This window comes from Hypomesus transpacificus, chromosome 6 (genome assembly GCF_021917145.1).
Source record: "Hypomesus transpacificus isolate Combined female chromosome 6, fHypTra1, whole genome shotgun sequence".
Taxonomy (NCBI): domain Eukaryota; kingdom Metazoa; phylum Chordata; class Actinopteri; order Osmeriformes; family Osmeridae; genus Hypomesus; species Hypomesus transpacificus.
In genome coordinates this window covers 5574234-5590127 of record NC_061065.1, presented here as the reverse complement: position 1 = coordinate 5590127, position 15894 = coordinate 5574234, and the positions used below count along the sequence as shown (strand labels likewise).

At 49.5% G+C, this 15894-nt stretch overlaps 1 protein-coding gene across 1 annotated transcript in view; it reads right to left on the bottom strand.

Annotated features, from left to right (window-relative positions):
- Positions 1–15894, bottom strand: part of LOC124468418 (unconventional myosin-VI-like) — a 27285-nt gene extending 11391 nt beyond the window's left edge. Inside the window, exons 1-17 of the mRNA XM_047021123.1 lie at positions 15693–15894; positions 13278–13422; positions 11506–11663; positions 11322–11413; positions 10935–11007; positions 9649–9776; positions 9401–9496; positions 9047–9217; positions 6935–6973; positions 6421–6514; positions 5685–5815; positions 5486–5563; positions 4833–4962; positions 4215–4305; positions 3350–3494; positions 1932–2140; positions 1202–1280 (exon numbers count right to left, since the gene is read on the bottom strand). Of these exons, the coding sequence (XP_046877079.1) occupies positions 1202–1280; positions 1932–2140; positions 3350–3494; positions 4215–4305; positions 4833–4962; positions 5486–5563; positions 5685–5815; positions 6421–6514; positions 6935–6973; positions 9047–9217; positions 9401–9496; positions 9649–9776; positions 10935–11007; positions 11322–11413; positions 11506–11663; positions 13278–13422; positions 15693–15813 (1980 nt within the window). The 5' untranslated portion in view covers positions 15814–15894. The remainder of the gene's footprint in view (positions 1–1201; positions 1281–1931; positions 2141–3349; positions 3495–4214; positions 4306–4832; positions 4963–5485; positions 5564–5684; positions 5816–6420; positions 6515–6934; positions 6974–9046; positions 9218–9400; positions 9497–9648; positions 9777–10934; positions 11008–11321; positions 11414–11505; positions 11664–13277; positions 13423–15692) is intronic.

Below are 15894 nucleotides of genomic sequence, written 5' to 3'. Positions count from 1 at the left end.
TTACTCTAATGAAGGACTCACGGAGATGTGTCTAGCCTGGAGCATGATTGATGCGCCTGCCTAGTCCATGTACTCACCCAGCCTATAGACTCTTCCATAACTCAGTCCCCGCCAACCAAACTCACGAAGGGCACCAGAAACTCGGTTTTGAGGACAGCAATTCCTCACCCAGAAGGGACATGAAGTGAGGTCTCTTTATGTTAGAGAACAATAAGGACACACTCTCTCCTTTTCCTCCTCCTCCCCCCCCCCCTAAATAGCAGGTTCAGAGGATCCTCTTCCCCTCCGGGTGCCCTGCCCTCGGCCAGGCCCCCTCCCCCTCCCTGACCACATGGTTCCTCAGTGTCAGGCGCCAGAGCCCTCGTGCCCTGGAGGCCGGGGATATGATGCAGGGCTGCGGTCCTCTTCAGGCCCCTGCTAATGAGCCTTTCTCCTGGGAGGAGCTGTGTCCAGGAGAGCCTGTCAGCTGGAGATCAGCCAGGGGCTCGCTGGAACGCAGTAGCACCAGAGGGTCAGGGGAGGGTAGTGGGGCGGTCAGCTTGAACTAGGACACAGTCCACAGGCTAGCATAGCATCAACTTCCCTTACCGGTGAAAAGACTGTAAATTAATTATTGTTTCAAAATCTAAGAAGGAAGTGAATAGTAGATACAGCAGTGAGACCAATTTAAGAGTTATACCTCCTTTCCTCCTTGAAAGGTCGGGTGTTGAAACTAATTCTGCCCTTGAAAAAGAAAATGAAGAAAGGAAAAAAAATCGAATTTTGGTGCAGTTTCCTGCCGCCTAAAACCATCCAAAATATGAATTCATGAATATTTGCTGAGAGCACGCGTGCCCAGAGAGCCTAATCTGGAGGATATCAGCCAGCAGCACCCCGACTGCAGGCCTCAGGCCAGGGCCTTTGATCTGAGGGCAGCGCTGCAATCTGCTGTTGACAGACAGAGGGTCAGTCTCTCTCAAACAGCAGCTAGGGAACCCACTGAACAGAAACTACCCTCCAACACAGGGACGGACTGATGGAATGATGGGGGAAAAGAGAGAGACACAGAGAGAGAGAGAGAGAGAGAGAGGAAAGGAGAGAGAGAGAGAGCCTGCCAGGGAACTTTGTGAAGTGGAGCAGGACGAGCATCAGACGGACAAACTCTCTCCGGCTCGCGCACGGCTTGGGCTCGCGCACGGCTGACCCACAGGAAGTCACCCACCTGAATCCTCTTCTCCTCTTCCTCCATCTTCTTCCGTTCCTCCTCTTCCTGTTTCCTTTTCAGCTCCATCTCCGCTTTCCTGAGGGAGAGAGAAGGAAAGAAAGAGAGATAAAGAAAGGGAAGAGAAAGAAAAAAGTGAGAAGAGAGAGAGACCCGTCACAGATTTCCAACTGACAAGGAGCCCATATAGAGCGCACATGGAGTCCACACACCGACTGACTGACTGACTGACTGACTGCTCCTAAGACATCAATCATCAGCAGCCCCTCCACAGGCCAGAGCTTCCCAGGTCACTGAAGGTAACCCAGCTCCAGTCCCTGATCCAGCAGCCTGCACACGGCCCATGTACCTCCCTAACGGTCCTGACATTCACTTCAGCCTCGCTGACATCCATGAACAACCCTGTATAATCACGTCAAGACTTTATGGAGGTCCCACTGACACGTCCTTCCTCAATCATAATACTCAATTGTTTCCATAACGGATGCCCTTCAGTCGTCGGGCAGATGAGTGTGTGGGTTAGTAACTCTCTTGGGGGTTCATAATGCCGAGCCCACCGTCTCATCTGTCTTAAACGAGGGGGTACTGATATGTGACGGTTACGATGGGCCACATCGGTTCTGCCAATAGGTTTTTATACCCTAATAAAGGACAAACGTGTCTGCTCCTCTCTGTGTCCTCCTGACCACCCCCCATCCCCTCCCCCTCCTCCCCCCGGTCAGCTACTCACAGGCGGCGGTCGTCCTCCTCCTGCTTGCGTCTCTGCTCCTCTTCCTCCCTCCTCTTCCTCTCTCGGTCCATGTCCTCCTGGATGCGTTTCAGACGCTCTCTCTCCTCCTCCTCCTTCTTCTTGTTCTGCATGGCGGTCAGCAGCTGCTCGGAGCGGGTCACCAGGGCCTGGTACTCGTGGTCGATCTCAATGCGGGTCATGATGGTGCCCTGAGAGGTCAGAGGTCACAGGGGGAAGGTCAGGCAGGGAGGTGGGCAGGTCTCCATCAGGGTCTCAGACCCAACGAGCCAGTATGTGGCCAGACCGCACCCACACTCAGAACAGTCATGCATTCTAACTTGCCTAATTCTCCCCCTGGCTGGGCAGATCAACGTTCATCCCTTATCAGAGTCCTGCATATCTGGCTGCTGGCATTTCCTAAGACTCCGCATGCCATGGCGTAGCTTTGAATTAGAGTGCAAACGTGTGGCAGGTCGTAAATATTCATGAACATCTGCCGTCAATGAAACCTTTTTATGGGAAAAGTATGACTTGGTAGGGCAGCTGTGTCTGCCCGACCAGGACCTGTCCTCCTAACACAAACACACATTATGTGTGACTCCGCCCAACTTGGCAACCATGGCTCTCACAGAACCCCTGCAGAATGTATTTGCATCTAGAAAAACTAATAAACAAGGTGCAAGGGAATTCAACAAATTCAATTCATTTATTTGGGATTTGGAGACAAGATGGACGACATCTGAAAACTAAAGAGAGAAACGAGTTTCCCTGGGAAGATTGTGATTATCCTCAAGCTAGTGTTGCTGTGCAGTGCTGACAGGGACTAGGATGCCATTTGGGTAGAGAGGGAGCCAGGCACACTAGAGCTCTGCCAAACCAAGGCTATTTGTGGGAATGCAGAATCGTGGATTGTGGTGAGGAAGGGTGAGCAGAGGAGGGGAGGGAGAGCAGGGGAGGGGAGGGAGAGTAGGGGGGGAGCAGGGGAGGGGAGGGAGAGTAGGGGAGGGGAGGGAGAGCAGGGGAGGGGGAGCAGGGGAGGGGGAGTGGCCTTAGTAAAAGGCATCATCTCCCAGTGGCTCCAAAACAATCCATAGTCTGAGCTCCTCATCATTACCTGCCATCTGTCAGCAGGGGGAAAAGCACTCCATCCAACATCACAACATGTATTTTCAGATATTTATTCTGGGACGCAAATAACTTCTGGAATGCTTATGGTGAAGCGTGACTAGTTATTTATTTATGTATAGGAACGGTAACATAATGCGTTGTAATTTCCTGTAATCTGACGTGACACAGCTTGAAGTGTTCTGGAGTGAGTGGTGAATGTGTGGCTCAGCGCTACAGATGCATGTTAACTCCTGAAGGTGGACGCTCGAGTGCAGAGCACAAAGAGGACGTGCTTTTGCTGTCTCACACACTTTGATCTTGACCATCAGGGTGCTGATGGCTGCATCCAGCTCCTGGATCTGGGTGGCCATCTCCTGTTTGCCCTCCTTCAGTTCCACCTCGTTGAATTTGTCCATCCTCTTCTTCAGATGGCGCACCTTGACCAGCCCGTCGATCCTGTTGGATGGACACAGACGCACATTCCCAGACACACCCCAAAAACATCCAACCAGCCACACGCAATCAAACGCACAATCAAAAGACGCACACAGACACACACCACACCCAAATAATCACACACGCGGTTAGCCCCAGATTGAGGGTTGCCAGATCAGACAAAAACTCTCCGGTTAACCCCCCCTTCCCGCCATCTTCCCCTCCCCTGGAGTGTTGTTGCTTATCATCACAAGTCTCCTGGAGCTTTACTAAGGTAATAAGCGGTAAGAAGCCATACAAGGCACACTGTGACACTCTCTGTGGCGATACATGTGAGGATTGTTAAACAGGCTGGCACTGCTGAGCTGTGAAAGTGGTGTATAATGAGAGAGAGGATGAGAGGGAGAAGGAAGGAGAAGGAAGGAGACGGGAGGAGAGGGAGAAGGGTGAGGATAAGGAGGAGAGGGAGGATAAGGAGGAGAGGGAGGAGGAGGAGGAGAGGGAGGAGGAGGAGGAGAGGGAGGAGGAGGAGGAGAGGGAGGAGGAGAGGGAGGATAAGGAGGAGAGGGAGGAGAGGGAGGAGGAGGAGGAGAGGGAGGAGGAGGAGGAGAGGGAGGAGGAGGAGGAGAGGGAGGAGGAGGAGAGGGAGGAGGAGGAGAGGGAGGAGGAGGAGGAGAGGGAGGAGGAGAGGGAGGATAAGGAGGAGAGGGAGGAGAGGGAGGAGGAGGAGAGGACACCCACCGTGGCTTGTGCTTCCTCTTGCAGAGCCACATGCGTACCGTCTTCTGCATCTTGATGCAGGCACTGGCACGGTACAGCATCTTGTTCTTCACTGTGGAGAGAGAGAGAGAGAGAGAGGAGAGGGGACGGAGAGAGACAGAGAGAGAGGGAGAAAGAGAGAGAGAGGGAGAGAGAGATGTTGTGAGAGGTATAGGAAGAGAAAGAGAAGCTTATAGGCCTTCCACCCACAGACCTGCTGGGCCTGGCAGAGACTCTACTATGGCACCTTGGCAATGTTCAGAGACACCAGACCAGATGGAAAACCTTCCTCAAAGTAGGGTGTGAGATGGAATCGAGATACTACAGTGTGTGAAGCCTGCGGACTAAACGCATGACTGGTGAGAGCAGGGGGCGTCTTCTAAGACTGGGTCACATAGAGGTGACCTGGCTCAAGTCACAATCATCACGTTTATCAGCTGTGTTGTTCTCTGAATAGAAACGGAGAAACGACTGGCGTTCCTTGAAGTCTTTCCCGACAGCACAACACGTGCACCCTCTCTGTACCGCAGCACGTGGACGCTCCTGAGAGCGTCGGGGGCAAACGGCGAGGGCAAACGGCGAGGGGTTGAGCCGACTCACGTTTGATGACTGACAGGCCGCACCACTGCACCTTCCTCCAGCGGCTGCAGATCAGCCACTGGTTGACCTTCTTAACCAGCTCTGCCAGGTGGTCAGGGTCCGACTTCATGATCTGGTCAAACTCTGCAAACTGGTGGGATGAAGAGGAGGAGGAGGAGGTGAAGGTGGAGGAGGAGACAGAGGAGGTGGTGGAGGAGGTGAAGGAGGAGACGGAGGTGGAGGAGGAGACGGAGGAGAAGGAGTTGGAGGAGGTGGAGGAGGAGAAGGTGAGGGAGGCGTGTCCAGAGAGGCTAGAGACACCGACTCACAGGGTTTGATGGTGGCTCAAACTATCAGCTTGACAACAAAGGATTAAAAATATTCATGTATTCATGACTTTCATCCCTGGGTCCAGTGTCAAAGTTACATCAGTTCTCACAATGGGCTTGGTCTGGTGTACTCCACAACAAGCACCGCTCGATTTTACAAAAAAGCAGACACAGTACAGTATAAATAATTCATATGTATATAAATGAATACTCCATCTGTTAGCACTGGTCTATTATCAAAAATCTAGCTTAGACTTTTACCTCTTCTGCCAAAATGAATCTCAACTCAACATTAGCAAACAGCAACCTCTTTTTTTAAGAGAGCTAGCAGTCTCAACGCCTTACCTTCCCAGGCCTGAAGAACACTCTGGTCAGACCGAACTTGTAGTCGTTCTCATTCAGTCCTAATGCCTTGAACAAAGCCTGCGGCAAAAACACAAGCACAGTTCTTTTGAATAAACATTGGCTGTGGTGTCTGGAATAGTGATGAGTGTTTAGGCGGCTGTGTGGGGGCTGTGGGAGGGGAGCCTCAGGGGTCGCCCACCTTGGTGAACAGGCGTGGGTCCAGGCGGGTCAGCTTGGCAGGCATGTACTGCTTGTACATGTTGTAGAGCTCGTGGAAGGGGGCTCTGGAGGGGAAGCCGCCCTGCATGAGGTCCAGCACCGACACCATACCTGCCATGGCACAGGCGGGTCACAGAAGGTGGAACAAAACATCCACACACACATTTTTTGTGGGGTATTGCTGAATGAAATAGGATGAATTTCTTAAAAGGACAAAATAAATATCTGTCCATCTACTTCCCTTCTTGATTTGTCATAACAACTGTCATTCATATGTTCAAATCTTTCCACGTCAAGTAAACAGTCCAATCATGACATTTTTGTTCTCCGGGTTACAGAGCAGAGGAATACTAGTCACATCTACTGACTTTTTGTGGATGAAATATCTCCAAGGGTACTGAACTAAACCACAGTAAATTGAATATGCAAATGAGGCAGGCAGACTGGGGAAATTTGCCTTGCAGCCTTAAGAAGGTGGCCGACGAGAAAGAAAATAAGTTTAAAAAGCTGTCAGGTAAGATTGGCTTCTAGTGTCCCTAGTGGGCCACCACACACATTCATGTAGGTCTAGGACAAAAGTCTGAGAATAAGCAGCAGTGTGGAAGACTGTGCTGTGTGGGAGAGTCCTCCAGCTCCAGGTCTGACTGGTCCACTCCCTGCTGGTCAGACTGGAGGACCTGGGGTGGCTGTTGGACTGCAGCAGCTCTCTGACTGACCTGAACACTGGAGCTGGGACAGGATCTGGGCTCCTTCAAACTGGTGGCTCACCATCTTCAGGTTAGGCTTGATGCAGCGGATGAAACTGGAGCCCTGAGGGGGACAGAGGAGGCAGAGAGGAGGGGGAGAGGAGGGGGAGAGAGGAGGGAGAGAGGAGGGGGACAGAGGAGGGAGAGAGGAGGGAGAGAGGACGGGGAGAGAGGAGGGGGAGAGGAGGGGGAGAGGAGGGAGAGCGAGGAGGGGGAGAGAGGAGGGGGAGAGGAGGGGGAGAGAGGAGGGGGAGAGAGGAGGAGACGTGTGGCTGTTAAAATATGCAGATGGGGACACAGCTCTTTATGAAAAACTCCAGGCTCTAAACTGCATGGGCCTCTATTAGGATTTAATGTGTTGACAAAATGGCGTCATGTCCTTGGTATGCCTCCTGTGGGATCAATGAAGTTGTGTAAAAAAGGGACGTAAAGCTACGAGACCTGTGGGCTAACCATGGGACTGGGTGACTGGGGTGGTACTGACCGTGCTGCGAAGTTTTTCCAGAAGAATGTTCAACTGGGTCTGTTCGAAAGATATGAGAGAAAAGTATTCTTTTAGAGATCATCAGTGTTGCCAATTCAGCAACTTTGTAGCTAGACTTAGCAAGTTTTCTAGCGACAAATCTAGCGACTTTCCTTTACTTTGACAATCTCCGGTTTTGTTGTTGAGCAGCAGCAAAATAACTTGATTTTATTGATCTTTACTGACTTGCGAATAACGTCCCGTTTGCCTTTCTTAGTGTTGATAGAAGTAGGCTGTTTATAGAAGTAGATCTGTAATTTTGCTTACTACATCTACAGATCTAAAGGTTGACCCAATATATGAAGTCATCACACAATCTAGTGACTTTCAGCGACTTTTCAGAGAGCCACTAGCGACTTCTGGCGGGATCTTTTTGGCAACACTGTTAGAGACAGACTCTAGGAACAGGTGGAATAGGCCAGCTTACAGCCCACATGCATATTTATTCTTCATTCCCTTGGCTTTGGGCGTCCAGTCAAACTCAAACTGACAGGTAACAGTACATTACAACCACGAGGGATATTGAAAGTGTCACTTTGACAAAACTACAACAACAACAATACCGATGTGCATCCAAACAGGTGAGAAACAAACAGGTGTGTCTCGTTGGAATACAGACAGATAATGGTGCTTTTCAGACGCTTTGTGCTTAGTTAACAAAATTGCAAAGTGCAAAAGTAAAACAAATCTTTTTGTTTTGCATTTAGTCCAGTGCTTATGTGGCTTACAGTGGTTCTTTAATGTCTTTAATGTGTCTTGGTCATATGTTAAAGCAATAATGATAACAAATAACACCTTTTAAATAATTAAATAATACATTTTGTATATGGCCACATTAAAATGAGAAAATAAAGACACTTTACAGTCCTTATATATTGAAGCAATAATGATAACAAAGGCGGTAAGGTGCTCACAGTGTTGCCAGATTGGAAATGGCGAAGTATCAAACCAAAGGCTCAAAATGATCGTATTGAGAGGATAATTATTGTGCATCTGGCAACATTGAGAAGGCGGTTGACCAATGACAGTTCTCTCTACAGTCAGAGCTCGAGCAAGAATGTGGAACGTAAGGGAGATACCCTTTCCAAAACTTGTAAGGGCGTAATAACTAGTCTGTGAAAGACACAGAGAAACAAATATCTGACGAGGCAAAATCCCGGATAATTTTGGAATCCCTGCCGGACGCATTTTATAGGTCTCGAAAAGAGGACATGTCCGGGTGAAAGAGGACGTCTGGTCACCCTAGCTTAGTGCTATGCAGGTAGTGATGTTGAGCTGTCTCCTCAAGGGAGCCCGCTGTGACCTTCACATTCACCCAAACCTCACATCTCTCACGCCTCTCACATCGACGGATGCTACGGCTCAGCAGACACAGACAAACCCTTCACAGGGAAGTGTCAAGGTCAGATAGCTAATACCAGTAAGTACTGTCTATATTATCTTTTCTAAGTCTGATGGCAGACTGTTTTGTTATTGGCTGGTGGGGTGACCTGCCAAATGACACTCAGTGTGACCAATAAACAGCATTGAGCTTGGGTCGCCAGAATTCAGAATGTCACTGTGGGCGAGTGGCTGGGCAGAGGAGCACAGGGGTGATTTATCAAAGGCTCCTGAATGTCTCACAGCTAGACAAGCCCTGGCCCCTAGTCTTAAGATCTCAGCCGCGCTCCGCACTGAAAAAGATATATGCTGTCGTTCAACACACAGTCTGAATTCCAAACAGTCATGCTGTTTTAGCCGAAAGGTGAAGGTACACTTACTCTATATTTAACATAACCTATTATCAGAAACAATTTTACCTCATTTCATCGTGTCTATATTCCATGCAGTCATGTTAGTGTTCGCAGAACAGTACCGACATTAACAACCATTAATATTCATACCAAACACCCAGCGGGTGTCACATATTGCATTACCCAACGCAAAACGTACACTTGCAGGGAAGCTGTGAAATCTTAATAATAGTAACTCATATTCTCCTCCTGTTCTCATTCATTTTTGAATGAACATGAAGCTGCATCCTGAAGTGATGTGTGATTAAGTGGGTTTAAAAGCCGTCGATGTTTTGCTCACCTTGAACTTGTTCCCCACGCTGATGAAGCTTAGCTTTCCAGCCTTCTGCTTGGAGTCCTTGGTGTTGTTCGAGTTCTCAAAGAGCTCCCTCACAAACCGGTCTTTGGACTCACTGATCAGGCACTCCAGGGACATGTGCAACGCATCGTTGTTTTTCTCCACAAACTTGGTCTGCAAATCACAAGTTCACAATTCTTGAAAAGGACTGCAGGTTTTAAGGGATTCAACTGTTGTTTACAGCTATTGATTATCCATGTGTAATATGCTGAAAGAGCGGATCGGTTTGATCCAGTTTGGGAGGAGACACACGGTATAGAAGTTTGGAGAAGAGCGAAGGCTGTGTCGCGAGCCTACCGTCTCGTAACACACGGCTCCAGCAAAGTGTCTGACTATGAAGCCCTCGTCATCCCTCACGTTCCTGTGGACAGCCAGCTTGGACTTCCTGGGCACCTGAGAGGATCACAAACACACACACACACACTGGTTTTTAATACATAAGAGGACAAATGAAGATGTAGTTGTGGATACTTCAGTGTGCAGACGCCTCAGAGTTGGATAACAGGAGAACAGCTCTGCTCTGTTGGCAGGCTGCGGGGACTCACAGTGAGGCGGAAGTGGTTCTTGTGCTTGTTGTGTACGGTCTCTGCAAAGTGCTGGTCACTAGGCTGGGGCAGGCGGTTCTCTTCATCCAGGATGTCCAGGATGCCCACCAGCTTGGCCTCCACCAGGTCTAACAGGAGAGAGGAGAGAGAGCATCACAAAAGGCTATTCAACAAATGCAGTCAGGCCTTATAAATAACATACGATCTTACGAGTGTTTTTGATCCAAGGACACATTTGTGAACAGCCCTGGGCCCCATACACTTTCCAATTATAGGACACATACCTGTACAGAACTACATTTAAGTTTAATAAAGAAAGGTAGTTTATAAATAGTTTCTTCTTGACCTATAACTGCTCCGTATAAAAAATGGATAGTGTCACAAAGAACATTTTAATTAGGACACTTTTCAAGTAAGAGCTGAAAGCAAAATGAACCTCTAACCACAAATCTATTGCACAGAGAATCCATGTAAGCACAGACCAGTGTACCGCCCACACGCTGTAGCTGGAAGGACAGGAAGCCCACACACATGTACTGTGTGGTGAACAGGTGAGAATAAGACACCTGCAGAGAGCCCACTGGGTTGGACACATTTGCAAAAGCTTACAGTGCCTGACATTGTTCTGGAGATCAATGTCAACCTACTGTGACACAACAAAACCATGATGTTGAACAAGGCTGAAAGCTCCCACACGCATATTAAAAGTTAGTTTTGGAGGGGGGGGGGCTTGGTGTGATGGATGACTTGTTGAAGTTCAAGGTAGGGTGTGCGCTCTGGGCCAATACCTACAGAGCAGGCTCCACTGAGCACTCTGCTAACTGAAAGGTGTTTGGCTGAATTCGGATCCCATTATGTGGAGCCGGGCACGTAGTGAAAGCTAGCGTTCAACCCCCGTCACCTCCACCCCTTTGTGTTGCTCTCGCTGTGGGAGCAGCACAGCAAAAAGGCTGGGGTTTAGATGTGCTCCTCCACATGCTCAATCAATCAGGCCCCCTCCGCCATCTCTACTTCTGTTGTCCAGGTAACAGCGCAGAAGCTCCACAAACGAGAATTCTATCGCTCGGGAGTTTGACCCCCTCACACTGAGAAACCACTCTGCTGTCTCCCACACACACACACACACACACACACACACACACACACACACACACACACACACACACACACACACACACACACACACACACACACAAGCGATGGAGTCCACCCTGCTTAGTGAATATAGAGCAGTGTAAAGCAGCCTGGCGTCTGGAGGAATCAGAGGTGCCTCAGCAGAAACTGACCTATGCAGTCCTGATTGTCGACGTAGTGAACCTCGTTCACCCCAAGTCCCTCCTTCTGGTACAGCTCTTGCTCCTGGAAAGTAAGCAGAGAGGCTTGATTGTGCGTCCACATTCAGGAGACGACAGCATCCTAATGTTAGATTGGAGTATTTCATTGGGTCGTTCTAGAGCCCAGGGGCCTTCAAGGATGACATTCAAGCTCTAACTGATAGTTTTTGATATAATCCAAGTAACAAAAATGTTTCCACCCCATTAAAAGAAAATAAATAGAATGTAAGTGATGGAAGAACTTTATTTTATTATTTTTAACAGCTGCAGTGATAACTATGTTTTGGAAAGCCAGGACAGCAGTGCTAACGTAAGATAATAATTAGTAAAAGCACTCACCTCTTTCAGGATGCGTTCGTTGAAGAACTGCTGCAGTTTCTCGTTGCAGTAGTTGATGCAGAACTGCTCGAAGCTGTTGTGCTCAAAGTACTCTGGAACAGAAAACACGCACGCGAGTCTAAAACCCCAACAACGTGAGCTTCTTCAGCCAAACGTCGCAGCCTCTAAGACAGAGGGGACTCACCGAAGCCTGCGATGTCAAGCACCCCGATGAAGTTGGCAGAAGAGTCGAAGGGGAAGCACTGGTTGACCCTGGTGACCACGTGGTCGAACAGGCGGCTGTAGACGGCCTTGGCTAGGGCATCCCTCGCGTTGTTAGCCTGCTCCACCTTCAGAGGCACCCTGCCAGACGGAAGAGATCACTAACAACAAGAGGGTTTGGGTGATTGCACCCAGCTGTGAGGCCTGGACCCAGGCTCAGGACAAGTTGGGAGGGGAGTGATTGGGGTGCAATACCCATCATAACACAATTACAAAGTCTAAGAACCAGCTCAACAGGGGTGTTGCCTCTGGATATACTCTTGGTTCAATATAATCTGACCACAAAGACGCTCTAAAGCAGGAACATGTCAATCAATCATCCCCCGGTGGGCTTCAAAACTTTCTAAAAAAGCATTTGAACATTTTGCACTTAATTCACAAACACATGGCTGGTGTGCACTTAAGCCAGGTGTCCGTAGACACAGCCCTCTCCACTACAGGAGGGTCACCAGATAGGACCAGGCTGTGCCCTGGTCTACTCACAGCCCTCTCCACTAGAGGAGGGTCACCAGATAGGACCAGGCTGTGCCCTGGTCTACTCACAGCCCTCTCCACTAGAGGAGGGTCACCAGATAGGACCAGGCTGTGCCCTGGTCTACTCACAGCCCTCTCCACTAGAGGAGGGTCACCAGATAGGACCAGGCTGTGCCCTGGTCTACCTCTGATGTGAAACATGATTAAGGACTGACGAGGACAGACACATCCTCTACCCCCCTGTGGAGTTTCACCAAGCACTGAGTGGTGTTAAAGGTGACATATCTTATAAGCACTCTCTGACACCCCCCCCACCAACCCCCTTTCCACATTTCAGCCTAAACTGCCATACATGTATAATTCATAACCCCTTTCCGGCAAGAATCTCCAGTTAAACATTTGAAACGCCAAGGGTTGAGTCCCCTGTCATTTACAAACCCGAGGACTCTGAAACGACATGACGCTAATGGTGCTGCTTCTGTGCATCTCCTACAAGTGTTCTCGGTCTTCACCTTGCATAAATTCCTCTTCGGCATCTTATTAGCTGTCGGTGGAATTGACAGCCTTGGCCCAATGGCTAATTTAAATGAGCATTAAGATGACCTGAGGAGAATCTGCATGGGGAGGTCAGCATGGGGAGGTCAATAAGCCCGTAGCTGTTTGCCAACAAGCGGGTGAGGAGGGGGAGGGGGGGACCATGACTTCTGACACTTCTGAACTCTCTTTCACTCTCTCAATGTCAAAACTTTCAACTCTCAAGCCGTCGCCTGCCAGGCCGTTTAGCGAAGGCTTTCCCTTCTTACATAAGGCATTAAAATAGCCACGCTTAAGGCTGGGCGGAGCAGACCAACCCCCCCTCTGGCCCATTAGCCATTCCCCTGCCTCAGTTCCCTGCCTCCGTTCCCTGCCTCCCTTCCCTGCCTCCGTTCCCTGCCTCCATTCCCTGCCTCCCTTCCCTGCCTCCGTTCCCTTGCTACTGTCATCTCTGGTGTGGACATTGTAGTACGATATCCAAAAACATGTCACAGCAAAACTAAACAACAAAAATAATAATTCTCAACAATTTTAACGCAGAGGACCTTCCACCCTCCCAAATTTCCCCAAATTACTTCAACTATTTTAACACAGAAGGCCTTCCATCATCAAAAACATAAATAAAAAAGATTCACAAATACACGTGTGGTCCCCTGCAGGTCCCCACCCTCACTGCTGCCTCCTTACTTGATGACCGTTCCTTTGGCGCCCCCTGCTGTTGTGAGCATGACCCTGGTGGTGAGGCTGACTCGGAGGTCGTCCTCGTCCAGACCCAACAGCTCAGAGCAGTGCTCCAGGGGCTGGCCTGACTGCTTCCCCAGGGTGCAGCCACCTGGGAACACAAACACAGCGCTCTGTCAAACACAGCGCTCTGTCAAACACAGCGCTCTGTCAAACACAGCGCTCTGTCAAACACAGCGCTCTGTCAAACACAGCGCTCTGTCAAACAGCTCTCAGTCAAACACAGCGCTCAGTCAAACACAGCGCTCAGTCAAACACAGCGCTCAGTCAAACACAGCGCTCTGTCAAACACAGCGCTCTGTCAAACACAGCGCTCTGTCATACACAGCACTCTGTCAAACACAGCGCTCTGTCAAACACAGCGCTCTGTCAAACACAGCGCTTTGTCAAACACAGCCCTCTGTCAAACACAGCACTCTGTCAAACACAGCGTGTAGAGCAATTACAGAGTCCTTGTCCTCAGAAGTCTCAAATGGAACCCCTCAGGTGGGAATTCTAACTCGGGAAGCTGGAAGAGGGACTGAAGAAGAGCCTCACTTAGGCCTAAGTTCAATTGAGCGTTTATTTTGCACGCCATTGCCACATACATCAACATGCTGTCCCCTTGAAGATCAATAGGGTCCTCGTCAATACCGAAATCAATAGATGCTCAACATAAGTCAAGCAGAGGTCTCTAAACTAATGTTTAATGTGATTTGGGGCCAACCATGCAACGAGATGCCTTTAACAAGTACAAATTGTCTTGTTAAAGTAAGAGTAATAGGACCAAGTCACAGAGGTAGCCTACTTGATGTGATTTATCTGTGCTAGTTAACCTTTTCTGTATATCTACTTCCTAATGAAATGGGCTTCATCAAAGCACTCCATCATTACTCGACACTCACTATATTTCCCAACCTCCGGTCGTCTGAGACAGAGAGAGAGATCAGGGGAGCAGAGCCAGTTAGGGTGGGATGCAGGAAAGACACTTCCCCTCCCATGTTCTGAGCAGTGAGCAGGAGGGAGGGGTGCAACCTTGCTCATCACACCACCAGTCGTTATGCTCATCTGCCCCGGCTGGGGGAGTCTCTACGGCGGCCGTATAACACGCCATGGGAGCCCCCCCCACCATGGGAGCCCCCCCCCACCATGGGAGCCCCCCACTGAGAGGAGCTCTCTCTGTAAGCTCCTCCTTGCTGCGCACCGTGAAAAGACAGGCAGGAACCTGGAGCTGCTGGCCTCAGTTTCGCCAGAACGTTCAACAGAAAGGAATTTCCATACAGATGGAGCTCGCTCGGGGTGGTGTGAAACCCAGACCTTGCAGCGGGTGGTAATCACTGTGTACCAGCTCTGGAAATGTGAAGGGGGCACCACATCTGGTCAAACAATAACACAAACTACGCAGCTCTTAAAAATGATGACATGTGATTTGTTAACACTGTAATTTTGAATCCTGGCTTGGGCAGCAAACTCCAAACTCCAGTGGCCTGGTCTCCAAACCCCAGTGAATGTTGGGAAGTACTCTCCTGTTGCATCTGAGACAAAGACCAGGAGCATGTTTACACTGAAGATAACCCGAGGAGCATGGTGGCTGGCGAGGGAAGTTGAAGATTAAAGTAATCAATCTGCAAACGAGAGGCTTCCCGAGAGGGGAGACAAAGCTGCACAGGAGCCTGATCGTGTCTGTGGTGGCAGAAACCCAGGAGAAGGTTGCTCACGGCTGAGGTGGCTGACAGAATGTTTTTTCGTTGTTATAAATGAACTCTCCCTTCCCCATCCTCAGTTACACCTGGAAATGCTGTGGGCCCTGGGAAAGGTATACTAAGGAGGTCAAAAGGCTGGAGAACAGGACATTCGTTCTTTCCATTTGTTCAACCACGATGAACAAATGGAAAGAGAGAGAGACAGTGAAACCATCGTATGAGAGGGTACACGCGTGACACATAAAAAAGTAAGAGAGATGAGAGAAAGAGAGAGATGAGAGAGAGATGAGAGGGATGATAGAAAAAGAGATGAGAGAGAAAGAGATTAGAGAGAGAGATGAGAGAGATAAGAGAGAGATGAGAGAGAGAGAGATGAACGAGAGATAGAGAGAGAGATAGAGAGAGAGAGAGAGAGAGAGAGAGAGGAGAGAGAGAGAGAGAGAGAGAGAGAGAGAGAGATGAAAGAGAGATAAGAGAGAGAGAGAGAGAGAGAGAGAGAGATAAGAGAGAGAGAGAGAGAGAGAGAGAGAGAGAGAGAGAGAGAGAGAGAGAGAGAGAGATGAAAGAGAGATAAGAGAGAGAGAGATGAGAGAAATAAGAGAGATGAGAGAGAGAGAGATAAGAGAGAGAGATGAGAGAGAGATGAGAGAGAGAGAGATGAGAGAGGATCCCTGCTCACCTGAAGTACTTCCTGTCTCCTCAAAGTCGACGTTGCCCAGGTGGAGTACCCCTGCCACCACCCTGAACAGGTCCAGCTTCTCTGTGTCGTCCAGGCCGATCTTCTTCATGGCCCCACACATCCTGTTGAAGTCCCCCTGGTCGTCCAGCAGGGGGTCCTTGAGGGGCCCAGCCTTCAGGTGCTGGGAGACCACCAGGAGAAC